At 44.1% G+C, this 14,304-nt stretch overlaps 1 protein-coding gene across 1 annotated transcript in view; it reads right to left on the bottom strand.

The window, feature by feature from the left end:
• The window catches only part of esyt1b (extended synaptotagmin-like protein 1b), a 39,175-nt gene that overhangs the window by 9,688 nt on the left and 15,183 nt on the right, over positions 1–14,304 (bottom strand). The window contains exons 11-32 of the mRNA XM_029683182.2: positions 14,014–14,062; positions 13,846–13,935; positions 13,533–13,634; positions 12,834–12,905; positions 12,581–12,667; positions 12,268–12,417; positions 11,813–11,932; positions 11,501–11,677; positions 9,707–9,792; positions 9,425–9,473; positions 9,183–9,272; positions 8,675–8,770; positions 8,423–8,494; positions 7,803–7,889; positions 7,531–7,677; positions 7,289–7,398; positions 7,004–7,208; positions 6,680–6,856; positions 763–845; positions 515–563; positions 289–378; positions 46–141 (exon numbers count right to left, since the gene is read on the bottom strand). Coding sequence (XP_029539042.2) covers positions 46–141; positions 289–378; positions 515–563; positions 763–845; positions 6,680–6,856; positions 7,004–7,208; positions 7,289–7,398; positions 7,531–7,677; positions 7,803–7,889; positions 8,423–8,494; positions 8,675–8,770; positions 9,183–9,272; positions 9,425–9,473; positions 9,707–9,792; positions 11,501–11,677; positions 11,813–11,932; positions 12,268–12,417; positions 12,581–12,667; positions 12,834–12,905; positions 13,533–13,634; positions 13,846–13,935; positions 14,014–14,062 — 2,284 coding nt within the window. The remainder of the gene's footprint in view (positions 1–45; positions 142–288; positions 379–514; positions 564–762; positions 846–6,679; positions 6,857–7,003; positions 7,209–7,288; positions 7,399–7,530; positions 7,678–7,802; positions 7,890–8,422; positions 8,495–8,674; positions 8,771–9,182; positions 9,273–9,424; positions 9,474–9,706; positions 9,793–11,500; positions 11,678–11,812; positions 11,933–12,267; positions 12,418–12,580; positions 12,668–12,833; positions 12,906–13,532; positions 13,635–13,845; positions 13,936–14,013; positions 14,063–14,304) is intronic.

Below are 14,304 nucleotides of genomic sequence, written 5' to 3' on the forward strand. Positions count from 1 at the left end.
CAGGGTTCATAAATTCAAAGTGGCTCAGTGTCTGAGGTGACTCACAGGCAGTGAGTGGGCTCTATCCATGTAGACGAAGAGCAAAGCAGTAGAGGGAACAGCCTTGTTCTGGTAGGACTGGAGAGACTGCAGCTGCAGCACCTGGAACATGAGGAGGTTAGAGTTAAATCACATCAAAACAGGTGGTTAAAAGGTTAAAAACTAGTAATAGAATGAGAGATAGGGCAAAAGAAGAAGGGGGAAAAAAGCTAAATTTGTAGAGACAGAGAGGAGAGAAATAGAACTGACCTGATCCAGTCTGTCTGGTTCTGATACTGTAGGTACCCACTCCAGTACCAGGTGAACACGACCTGACTTCACATCATTCAGAGTGTACCACTGGAACAGACACAAATCACACATAAGATAGAGTGTTCTGAAACTAAAAGTAATGCAATATGAAGATGAGTGTTCCAATGTAAGAGAGTACAGACATGATTTAGTACAAGAGAAGAGGGAGACATGTAAACCTTACCTGGTCTGTATACTGGGAGTGTATGATGTCTCTCATACTGATGTTACACCTGTACAGAAAATGGAGCATCATTGTAGTCCAAAGTAAAACTAAACACTTACAGGGAACTACAAAGGATGCTTCAAACCAAGACAACAACAGGGTAACAAAACATTACAGGACATCGGTTGAGTACCAGACCTCTGGTCAAAAGTCATGTACTCTATAGGGAATAAAGTGCCATTTGGGACACAAAAGCAGTTTCTCACCTGCCCAGGAAGTCATCCTTGTCCATGTCTTTATCATACAGCTCTACCTTGACCTCCTGACCTGCCTGTGGTGTCATCACAGTCTGGGGACAAACATCACAATGATGTTAAAACCATAGGGAGGAATCACACATATAGAGCACAAAAGACAGTGATAGACAAAATGTAAAATACTTTATACTAATATTTTTACAGTAAAGTGTACAAAGTACGCATTTCCACTATTTTCACTCATCAGAGAGGAATATATTTCATGAAATGGAGTTATAGAGAACAGTTTCCACAGACAAAGACCACAATTAGATAGAGAAAGAAGAGACCGTGCTGCAGAGAGCTAAAGACGGAAACAAGGTTGACTACAGTCAGAATACAATGTTGGTTACACTTGGCCAGAGCTGGGGTCAATTCTATAGTCGCTATTGTCACGCCCTGACCTTAGAGAGCCCTCGGGGTTCTCCGTGGTATTTTAGGTCAGGTCGTGACTAGAGGGGTTTCTAGGTATTATATTTCTATGTTGGTGTGGTGTGTATGGTTCCCAATTGGAGGCAGCTGATGATCGTTACCTCTAATTGGGGATCATACTTAGTGTGTCCTTTTTCCCACCTGCGACGTGGGATATTGTTTTGTATGAGTGCCTATGTGTGCTACGTATTTCACAATCGTTATAGCTGTGTTGTTTTGGAAGTTTCACTATCATTAAAATGTGGAACTATACTCACGCTGCGCCTTGGTCAAATTATTCATACGACGGTCGTGACAGAATATCCCACCACTACAGGACCAAGCAGCGTGCCCAGGAGGTAAAGGAGAGTTGGTCATGGGAAGAGATACTAGGTGGATGCGAGTCACAGAGGAATAAAGGAGGACAGCAACGACGCCGGGGTCTGCGGCCACAAACAGCCCAAGGGCAACCCCAAGTTTTTTAGGGGGGGGCACAAGGGGTGGTCGGCCAAGGAGAGAGCCAGAGACCGTCTGGGAGTCGATGGAGCAGTTTGAGGAGGGATATTGGAGAGATGTTGGCTAGGAGTATGCTGCAGCGCAGGCGTTTTGAGGAGTGTGTCATCAGTCCGGTGCAACTTGTGCTGGCTCCACGGCCAGGCCTCCAGTGCACCTCCACAGCCCGGTGCAATCTGTGCCAGCTCCAGGCCTCCAGTGCGCCTTCCCAGCCCGGTACGTCCTGTGCCGGCTCCCTAAACTCGCCCTGAGGAGTGTGTCATCAGTCCGGTGAAACATGTGCCGGCTCCACACACCAGGCCTCCAGTGCGCCATCCCAGTCCTATGCCGGCCCCTCGCACTCGCCCTGAAGAGCGTGTCATCAGTCCGGTGCAACCTGTGCCGGCTCCACGCACCAGGCCTCCAGTGCGCCTCCCCAGCCCGGTACGTCCTCTGCCGGCTCCCCGCACTCGTCCAGCAGTGCGTGTTTACAGTCCGGAACCTCTAGCGACGGTTCACGGTCCGGAACTTCCAGCGACGGTTCACGGTCCGGAGCTTCTAGCGACGGTTCACGGTCCGGAACTTCCAGCGACGGTTCAAGGTCCAGAGCTTCCAGCGACGGTTCACGGTCCGGAGCTTCCAGCGACGGTTCACGGTCCGGAGCTTCCAGCGACGGTTCACGGTCCGGAGCTTCCAGCGACGGTTCACGGTCCGGAGCTTCCAGCGACGGTTCACGGTCCGGAACTTCCAGCGTCGGTTCACGGTCCGGAGCTTCCAGCGACGGTTCACGGTCCGGAACTTCCAGCGACGGTTCACGGTCCGGAGCTTCCAGCGACGGTTCACGGTCCGGAGCTTCCAGCGACGGTTCACGCCCCGGAGCTTCCAGCGACGGTTCACGCCCCGGAGCTTCCAGCGACGGTTCACGCCCCGGAGCTTCCAGCGACGGTTCACGCCCCGGAGCTTCCAGCGACGGTTCACGCCCCGGAGCTTCCAGCGACGGTTCACGCCCCGGAGCTTCCAGTGACGGTTCACGCCCCGGAGCTTCCAGTGACGGTTCACGCCCCGGAGCTTCCAGTGACGGTTCACGCCCCGGAGCTTCCAGCGACGGTTCACGCCCCGGAGCTTCTATAGTGACGGTTCACGCCCCGGAGCTTCTATAGCGACGGTTCACGCCCCAGAGCCAGAATCGACGGTCCACGGCCCAGAGCCTCCAGTGACGATCCACGGTCTGAGCGGGTGCTACGTCCCGCACCGGAGCCGCCACCGACGCTAGTTGCCCACCCTAACCCTCCCCATCTAGTTTCAGGTTTTGCGGTCGGAGTCCGCACCCCTTTGGGGGGTGGGGGGTGGTACTGTCACACCCTGACCATAGAGAGCCGTCGGGGTTCTCCATGGTGTTTTAGGTCAGGTCGTGACTAAGGGGGTTTCTAGGTATTATATTTCTATGTTGGTGTGTGTATGGTTCCCAATTTTGAGTGCCTATGTGCGCTACGCATTTCACGATCGTTATATCTGTGTTGTTTATATCTGTTCAGAGAACAGTCAAGGTAATTGGAAAAAACATGTAAAAAAAAAAATATTTAAACGTGACAAATGGTTTATTTTCAACCATTTCAATGATTTTGAGATTAAATAATGGGGGATTTTGTACAACATTTTCAGTATGACCATACTCTGAGGAAACTGCTACAAATGACCACACATTACTTAGGTGATGGGTTTGGATTTGTGAGCTTGAACTATTGTTAATCATTAGTTATAATAGAGACATGAGGGGTGCAATTAAGCTTGGGAGGGGCTGAGTGCAGGGAAAACGGTCACATGTGGCACTACTGATAGGGGGGGAAGAGAGCTGGGGATAAGGGGGTCTAGGTCAGGTCACGTTAAGGGAAAAGGAACCGTTTATTGCCCATATCACTTGGGAATAATTAATGAAATACCCTAACCTGAAGCTATGTTCAACGTTAGCAGACATTGTAATAATGATACAAGTCACAGAGGATTTTCTTCTGAATAACTGGTCAGGGCAGAGCACTTTCCATTCAGCTTCAGGCAACGTTGATGTAAGGCTCTATCCCACGTGTGGTGACTACTTCTATCCGTCACGCCCATTGTAGCTTATATCAATGTAATTACACCCAACACAATGTTGATCACATAACTAGACGTGAGCTTGACACGACCATAATAATCATCATGAAACGGCCTTGGAAGTTCCATAAGTATAAACCAACAAAATGCATTATTTTTTACATGAATCTGTTTAACTGCATTGATATGGCTTCATTGAGCTTAGTCCAGACTTGTTATAGTTGAAAATACCATGAAGGTACACAAGGGGAATTTAAACCAAACAGATTTTATTTGCAGGTCTTTTGTTTCCCCACATTTATTGAATTAATTTCCCATCAAGAAAATGTATCCCCATTCCCAAATCAAATACCTTCATCGATACCACAAAAACCACAGACAAATACAGCTTTTTACTCCAATCTGGCGACCCTCATAAAATCCGACATAGTACCAGTATCCCAAAGTATTAAGTGAAAACAGCATTGCCATTAAATAATAAAAAATAAAAAACGTAAAGCAACTATAATATTATATGTATTTCGGTGACAACCTGATTGATTAACAATATTGGGTTGTTAACACGTTTGTTTTTTATATAAATAAATGTGTGACACAAAAAAAAGCAGTGTAGAACACGACTGCCCAAAATCTATCATAGTCTCACAAAAATGTGTATTTTCCTACGAAAAAAATCACACATTTTTTTCGTCTTTTCACACGAATTAAGCCACACAGAAACACACCAAATCTGCTGAAATACTTTTTGTACATATCACGAAATCTGCTGAAATACTTATTGTGTATATTTTTGCATGAATTGAGTGTTAGATTGTGTTGCTTGTAGGAAGCAGTAACTCCCCATGGCTGACCTATACTTCTCTATAACTGGGCTAATAACTCAACTGGGCTAATAACTCAACTGGGCTAATACTCAACTGGGCTAATAACTCGTCAACGAGCAAAGAATATCAACAAATGTGCACACGCATGACTCTGAGCTCTGACCTGAAAAGTGCATTCACTCGCAGGTGATTGGTTGAAAGACCCCAGCCAAAAATAATTCTACTCCGTTGCGCTCTGGCTCTGCCTACAACAAAATCAGACTCGTCAGATTTGGGGTTTTTTACATTGAAAAGGGGCTGATATAATGTTGATTTCATCACAGGAAAAACGTTGATATATATAGTGAAACTAATGGGGCGAATTCAGTTCAATTAAATCTATTGCGTCTCTGCACGTCATTGGCATATCTTCTGCGCGGCAGTCCTGGACGAAGTGCTCGGATAGTGACATGCACAGTTTAGAGGGAACATTGCTGTAGAGGTGTTTATTTTACAACGTTTTAACCTTTATGAACTGTAAATGTAATTGAACTGACAGCAGAATATATTTAAAAAATAAATTACATTCGTTGATCCATGGATATTTGGATGAGGCAGGCTCTGTGGTCCCTATTTGAATAGATAGATCCTGGCTAGTCTCAAACGATCAGAACGTTTTGACCAATCAGAGGACTCGTGGGAGTGGCTGAGATCCATACAGGTCAGGTTTAGTGGGTGGAGCTTAAGTCATAGCAACCACGTGAGTTGATGGGTGATGCGTCATGCTTGAATCACAAAAGTAATGTCATACAGCCTTATTCTGGATTTTTTTTAAATGTCATCGTCAATCTACACACTATACCCCATAATGACAAAGCTAAAACCTTTTTTTTTATTTTCTGTTTTTTTGCAAATGTATACATTTTTTAAACAGAAATACCTTACTTACATAAGTATTCAGACCCTTTGCTATGGGACTTGAAATTGAGCTCATGTGCATCCTGTTTCCATTGATCATCCTTGAGATGATTCTACAACTTGATTGGAGTACACCTGGGATGCCACCCCCACCAACACTCTTCCTAGAGCTGGCTGCCCTGCCAAAAGGCACCTAAAGGACTCTCAAATCATGAATAACATGATTCTCTGGTCTGATGAAACCAAGATTTAACTCTTTTGCCTGAATGCCAAGTGTCACATCTGGAGGAAAACTGGCTCCATCCTTAAGGTGAAGCATGGTGGTGACAGCATCATGCTGTGGGGATGTTTTTCAGCGGCAGAGACTGGGAGACTAGTCAAGATCGAGGGAAAAAAAACGGAGCAAAGTACAGAGATATCCTTGATGAAAACCTGCTCCAGAGCGCTCAGGACCTCAGACTGGGGTGAAGGTTCACCTTCCAACAGGACAACGACCCTAAGCACACAGCCAAGACAATGCAGGAGTGGCTGCGGGACAAGTCTCTGAATATCCTTGAGTGGCCCAGCAGAGTCCGGACTTGAACCCGATCTAACATCTCTGGAAAACTGAAAATAGCTGTGCATCGACGCTCCCCATCCAACCTGACGGAGCTTGAGAGGATCTGCAGAGAAGAATGGGAGAAACTCGCCAAATACAGGTGCGCCCAGCTTGTAGCATCATTCCCAAGAAGACTCAAGGCTGTATTCGCTGCCAAAGGTGCTTCAACAAAATACTGATTAAAGGGTCTGAATACTTATGTACATGTGATTTCAGTTACATTTTAAAATAAGGCTGTAACCTAACAAAATGTGGAAAAAGTCAAGAGGTCTGAATACTTTCCGAACGCACTGTATGGTAGAGACATGGGGTTTGGACTGATGTTTTTCTTACTGAATTGAATGGGCATATTTGTGTAAACCTTTAATTAATTCATCCTTTTATGGGTGAACACCCTACTATGTGTTTATGATTAGACCGATGTAACACTACTCTAAGTATTATGTAATACTGTATAATATATTATGTACATGGAGCTGTACTGACAAAATACAAGTTAATGTGGGTTTACGGTTTAAAATGTATATAGACACAACACATTTTTCCTAAAAACTACAACTCCCTCCATACATACCTCATACATCTCATTCCAGATAGGGTTGAGGTTCTCCTTGATCACATGACTCTTAAACATGACCCCTCCGATGTTGATCTTGACGTAGGGGTCACTCTTGCCCTTCTTCAGGCCACCCATCAGGTTGTCCTTGGCGATAAGATTCTGGGCCTCCAGTAGGTGGATTCTCAGCAGCCCCTAAAAACAAACACTTGTAACAAGACTGCACAAATACAGCAGTATAGTATGACATACCTAATTCACACAGTACTGTATGTGGTACTATACTGTATACCTAAAAAAAAAAAATGTAATAATGGCCTTCACTGGCATACTGTATCTCACCTCAGAGCCAAAACTGGGATTAGGGTTGGTGTGTGTGGGTAGTGTTTCAGGAGGACTGGGTTCCTCAGTGAGCTCCACAGGTACTTTCCCAGAGACCATCTCAGTAGCTGTTACTCTCTTAGCCTTCTCTGGCTCTGGTGCTGGGATAGAGGGAAGGCTGGGGACTGGAGCACTGGGAGTGTCCACTGAACTAGACCTGAGCAGACTTGGTGGAATAAAATAGAAATTGGTTAATCGTGTGTGTTTGTGTGTATGTGTGTATGAGTACACCCTCATTTGTTCTACCTCTGCTGCACTGTGTCTCTCTCCAGTCTCTGTTCAGCAGTAGAGGCGGCTTGAACTCTGGGTTGATCTGCCCTCTCCACATCAATCTCACACTTCTTGGGACACAGCACCTGTAGAAGAACAACACATTTAATAACACCACCATATAACCTTATTACAAAACATCATGCATTCAATTAACACACGTCTAAAGTGACTCCTACAGAGTAATCGAGTGTTTGTTAAGTGCAAGTATGTCTCACCTTGAGTTCAGCCCTCAGTAGAATCTGACTGTCAGGTGAGGCTCCATCCAGACTCAGCCACTGATCCAGGACCAGATCTGGTTCTGACAGCAGCTCTCTGATTGGTACCACCAGAGAACCAATAGGCAAGGTCCAACTGTGAGACAACTAGAGGAGAAGAGAAAATGGAAGATGGATGAATAACCTCGTAATTCTGTGAAGAGTATAGTACCCTTTTATAAAAACCCACATCTTTAAGATCTAAAAAAATATATTTTAACATACACACTTACCTTCACTATGAGGAGCTCTTCTCTGGGGTCATGAACCAGGAAGTAAAAAGCCTCGTCCCACTGGGGTGAGATGGTGCGATCACACACCTTAATAGAGATAGAAAGGAGGCATGAGCAGTAATTCACTGTCACAGATCAAAATATCAAATCAAATTGTATTTGTCACATGTGCCATATACGTGAAATGCTTACTTTACAAGCCCTTAACCAACAATACAGTTCAAGGAATAGAGTTAAGAAAATATTTACTAAATAAAATGAAATAAAAAATCAAACAAAAAGTAATAATAAAATAACAATAACGAGGCTATATACAGGGGGTACCGGTACAGAGTCAATGTGCGGGGGTACAGTCTGCGGGGGTACAGGTTAGTCGAGGTGATTTGTACATCTAAGTAGAGGTAAAGTGATAATAAACCGTGAGTAGCAGCAGTATTAAAAACAAAAGGGGTCAATGTAAATAGTCTGGGTGGCCATTTGATTAATTGTTCAGCAGTCTTATGGCTTGGGGTAGAATACCATATTAATATTACCATATTATTTTTAAGACACATTGAATGGTTTTACAGTGTCATATGTCCATTTTTAACAGGACACATTGAATGGGTTGTCTGTCTCACCGTAGTTTTATGGGAAGTCCCCCCCACAACAAGTTCAGCTCCCACTTTTGGCTCCTTCCCACTCTTCTTAAGCTGGAAACACGGCACAATAAATAATCATTCAAAACAAACACACTACACGTGCACAAAAGAGGCACCCAGGTTCATATGCAAAATATAATTAGTCCTCTAAACATAAACATCATTAACATTAGCCCTGCACACAAAATCATAAGACCCCCTCCAAACTGAGAAAGAGGTGCAAAGACTCACTGGCAGGCCGTCTGCCCTCTCCACAAACACAAAGAGTAGAGCCATAGAGGGAACCGCCTTGTTGTGGTAGGACTGCCTGGACTGGAACTGGAACACCTTGGGGACATTTACACAGGTCACTGGGTCTGTATGGCACTGTGTACAAGGATGCATTACTCTGATGGCAGTGTGTATAATGATTTTTTAAATTTATTTAACTAGGCAAGTCAGTTAAGAACAAATTCTTATTAACAATAACTGGCCTACCCCGGCCAAACCCGGTCCAACTGTGCGCCACCCTACTGGACTCAAAAATCACGGCCGGTTGTGATACAGCCTGGATTTGAACCAGGGTCTGTAGTGATGCCTCTAGCACCGAGACGCAGTGCCTTAGACCGCTGCGCCACTCGGGAACCCCATGACACATTACACTACTGTTTAATACTGCCTATTATAAAGCTTATGTTTTGCAAAAGAGATTCTCTTATCACAATATGATATCTCTAATAAAAGAGGAAGAAGGGCTGACCTGGTCCAGTATGCCTGGTTCTGATACTGTAGGTACCCACTCCAGTACCAGGTGAACACGACCTGACTTCACATCATTCAGAGTGTACCACTGGAACAGAGAGACAACAACTCAGTGCAGTCTACCACTGAAACATGGAAACTAATGAGCTTTTACATAGGATGGCAACATATGCAGTGGTCTGTTTGTGTGAAGGAAAGTATGAAGTCATGTTAACTCTGATGCAGGCAGGCAGATCTCACCTGGTCAGTGTATTGAGAGGTGATGATATCCTTCAAACTAATCTTCAACCTGTATAGGTACATAGGAACATCAGGTTAGAGCACAAACAACTGTACAAACAAATGGAAAATGGAGCAAAATCTAATCCGTGGGAGTTACATGTCCATGCCCAAGGGGGTGCCAAAGTCACCACACATAGAAATCTTTCTAGTTCCCAGAGACTCCATTTGCATCCCAAATGACACCCTAAAGTAGTGCGCTATATAGAGAATATATTGCCATTTGGGTCACAACCTGCATACCTGCCCATGAAGTCATCTTTCATGTCCATGTCCTTATCAAATATCTCTACATGGAGCTCCTGGCCAGGCAGTGTGGTCAGAACCACCTGGGAGACAACACAACACACAACAACAGCTTCAGTAAAAGCAATATCCTACATTCTAAAACTGGAAACACACAGGGAAGCACTGAGATTTTGAGGTCACCTAATATTTTCCTCCAAATAATGGGTAAATACTCATTGGTAGACTGCTGTCCTGGTTGTTAACAGTGTTAATTCCGTCAACAATAACTATGACGAAAAATATTCGCCCCATGACCGATTTTTCCTATTGAAAGCTAATGACGATAACGATATGAGACGCCATGAAAAAAAAAAATGTAAGAAATGTGTTTATTTTAGTTGACGAAAATGTGACGAGACGAGGATTTCACGTGAGACTAATGGACATTCAATTTGACATGAAGCTCCTTTTCATCTGATTTGTCCAATCATAAGCATGAATGCCTTTGCAGAATATTTAATGCAATCCTCTCATTGGCAGAATGAACATCTTTCAATTGCGCGGTCCGGCTCTTCCACACAGCTCCCGTGAGGTCACTTCAGTCACTCGTCAATCTTTTGAACTGGTGCACTGTCACGCCCTGACCTTAGAAATCCTTATTATTCTCTATGTTTGGTTAGGTCAGGGTGTGACTCGGGTGGGAAATTCTATGTTTTCTATTTCTTTGTTTTTGGCCGAGTGTGGTTCCCAATCAGAGGCAGCTGTCTATCGTAATCTCTAGTTGGGAATCATACTTAGGCAGCCTGTTTTCCACCTGAGTTTGTGGGATCTTGTTTTCTGTTTAGTATCTGAGCCTGACAGAACTGTGCACTTTCGTTTTTTGTCTTTGTTATTTTGTTTTGGTGTCATCAATAAAAAGACGATGTACGCCTACCTCCCTGCGCCTTGGTCCACTCTTCATTCTACAACCGAGAGCCGTTACATGCGCATTCAGGACACTTCAGTTGTAACTAACCTAAACTAGAAACAATAATGTTTACTCTCTCTTACTTTCATGTAGGCTATTTCTGCTTAGATCACATCAGAAGCTCTATGTTATTAATCTGTGTTGTCGCTCTCGCGCTTTGCAAATGCGACTGCAGTAGTTTTTTCCCCCAATTGGAAATATGAATGCTATTTGCTGAATATCAGAGTACAGTAGCCTAACATTTCTGGCATTGTTGGAAAGCTCAGATTCTCCCCCGTTAGGGGAGTCAATATTATTTACTCCAAACCAAAGGTTATGATGGGGAGAAAAGAGATGTATGCCTAAATTGTTTACCTGTAGCCAAGGCTTTGTAGCCTATGGTAAATCATGGCTGGCATAGGTTACAATCTTCCACAATAGCAATGTGCCAGCTATATGAGGGTCTAGTTGGACAAGGCTATCTTAATGTGCACGTGACGATATAGATTCTTTCATGGGGGAAAAATGCAATAAAATTACTGTGATAAAAACTAGACTAAAATGGTCCAGAGTTTTAGCCGACTGACAACAAAAACTAAGGATGAAAATACTCAAATGTGACTAAGTCTAAAAGGTATTTTAGTCATAAAGACGAACACTAAAACAACATCTAAAATAGCTTCCAAAATGATCACTGGTTGATAAGCACTCTTTCTATGGTTCTGTTTTCTGATGACCAGAAGCCTCCTTGAACTCATTATAACCCTAGAGTGGTATGACTGTCCGTTTGAACCAATTACTTTATTTGTTTGGTTAAAATGTTCCGACTTGAAAATTAAGATAATATTAGGTTGATATCGTACCTCATAAATCTCGTTCCAGGTGGGGTTGAGGTTCCTATTGATGACCCGACTTTCAAAGGTCTCACCCCCGATGTTGATCTTAACATAGGGGTCACTCTTGCCCTTTACCATGCCCCCCATCATGTTGTCCTTTGGGACCAGATTTTGGCCCTCTAGAAGGTGGATTCTAAGCACCCCCTAAAACAACAAAACACTGAAATTCAGCATAGACTCAGACTCTTCAACATTGCAATCATACTTTAACTTGGTTTAATTGTAACTACCTTAGTTACTAACAATAACATGTATGTCCATGTATATTACATGCTTTACCTCTGTGGCAAAGCTGGGGTCAGGGGAGGTCTGTCGGGGGCGTATCTTTGAGAAACCAGCTGCTAGGCCAGCTGCCTCTGTAGAGGAAGTGGGAATGTTCTCCTCGTCCAACCATAGCACCTGAGAGAAAAGGGGAGAGCGAGAAACAATGAGAGAGAAACAAAGAATGAGAGAGAGAGAGAAACATAAGAAACAAAGAGAGAAACAAAGAGAGAAACAAAGCGAGAGAGAGACAGATAGAGAAACAAAGAGAGACAGGTGAAGAGAAACAAAGAGAGAGACAGATAAAGAGAGAGAGATAAACAAAGAGAGAGACAGAAAGAAAGAAAGAAAGAAAGAAAGAAAGAAAGAAAGAAAGAGAGAGAAGAATGCATTACACATAGGCCAAACTGAGCTTTAAAGATGTGCATCCACCTTACAGTAGGTTGGGATTGAGAGGAGGAACCTGTCCTTACCCTGAGTACAGTGTTGATGTAGATGCGGCTGGCAGGGCCAGATTTGTCAAGCTGGAACCACTGGTCCAGAGACAGGTTGGGGCTGGACAGCAGACGGGACAGAGGGATGGACAGGGTACCTAGAGTCTGTATCCGGTCGTTGTCTTTCACCTGGAAGAGATGGGAGGATAGTGAGAATGTTCAATGAAGAATACACACATAGGAACGAGTGTGGTCATTCAACAGATTGCTATGAGGAAACAGACAGAAATAATGCATTCAAATAATGACAGATTGGTGCAAAACATGTAATGGAGTTAGAATATCAAGGTACCTGAATGTCTATTGACTGCTTGCGTGGATCTGGGATGAAGAAGGTGAAGGCATCCTCCCACTCTGGGTTGATTGTCGTCCAACAGGTCTAAAAACAGTGTTAAAGAATAGAGAGAATGCTAAATAGGAGTGGGTTTGACTTCAAAGCAAAGGGTTATGATAGTCTATTACTATGGTAGCCACCTTTGGTCTTCAATTCCACTATAGTAGCCGGATGGAATAAGTCTAGTAAGTCACTACTCTGGTAGTCTTACCCTGCTCTCTCGAGTGATGTCCTGCACAGACAACTGCACCATGGGACTGGGTTCTTTGTTGCCCTTCTTCATCTAAAACACACACATACAAACACACATCAACATATAAAACACACAAACAACTTGAACACTTTATTAATGTAGCACTACGGGGGCTTTTGTTTCGGCCCAGCACTATCAACATTTGATTCAACTAATCAAGTTATTGATAATTAGATTTGATTAGTTGAAACAGATGTGTTTGTGCTGGGTTTGTAACAAAAGCCTGCACACTCTGTAGCTCTTCAGGACTAGGGTTGGTAACCACTGGCATAGATGTTGCATAGCAACCGCCGAAAAACAGTAGAAAGAGGAAACAGAGTTGAGTGCCAAGAGTTCCAGGAAGTCTAAACACAGAACCACTATGGGTGTGTTTCATTACAGAAGGTTGTTCTCTCTCCTTGGCTCCCATTCACTTCCTTTTGCAGATCAGACAGGACTGGATAGGTGAAAACAACATGCCGTGACAGCTAGCCTTTAAAGCCGATGTTGCAATTATCTCAGATCAGTGATGGGAAGTGAACAAGGGCCGAGGGTAGGGAACAACTCTGTGTAACAAGAACCCTAGTGACATTTACAGCGCTACCCTCGCAGCCACAGACAGGATGCAGCTTAAGGGCTGAGAGAGGAGGAGGAGGAGGTTGACGAGGTGTGACTCACAGGAAGGGCTTCAGCCTTGTCCAGATACACTGCCAAGATGGCTGCCGAGGGGGGATCAGAACTCTTACTGGACACTGTCAAGTTCTTGTTCCTCTGAAGAACCTGGGAGAGGAAGGGAGAGGGGGAGGAGTTGAGAAGAGGGGAGAGGCACTTAGCTCTAAGCACTTTTCATTCTGCACATTCCTTCACTACAGCTCACTGCCAGCGTACACAGTCAGCACAGTGTATAATCAAACAAGACGGAATGGGCCTCATACTGCTGTAACATTAACTTTGGGAGGAATATTATGATAGGGAGGATACGGATGCAGACCTGCTCCAGTTGCTCTGTATTGGGCAGCAAGACCAACCACTCCAGTCTGAAATGGACCCGTCCTGACTTGGTTTCTTTCAGGGTGAACCACTGAGAAACAAAAATACAGATTGTGATGACAAAGTAGTGTCTAACCGTGTCAGACATTCAATACTCAAAATAACTCACTTCATCAACAACTGTGGACTTCTTCACGATACCCAAATCTATCTTGGTTCTGTAGGAAACGGCAGAGTGGGAGAGAGACAAAAAGAGAAATAAACAAAAACAGAGAAAACAAGACAATGGAGAACAATAAAGAAAAGAGATCCAGCAGTATTTAAGGAAGAGAAGAGAACACTACATGTAAAACACTAGGAGACTTTCTACTCTTTCTACTCAGTTACAGGGCAATGTGAGGTGAAAGGGAAGGGAAACAGTCAAAGTGTCAGTGTGGCACACAGAAACCCATGGACAGGC

The sequence above is a fragment of the Oncorhynchus nerka genome, linkage group LG15, assembly GCF_034236695.1.
Source record: "Oncorhynchus nerka isolate Pitt River linkage group LG15, Oner_Uvic_2.0, whole genome shotgun sequence".
Lineage (NCBI taxonomy): Eukaryota > Metazoa > Chordata > Actinopteri > Salmoniformes > Salmonidae > Oncorhynchus > Oncorhynchus nerka.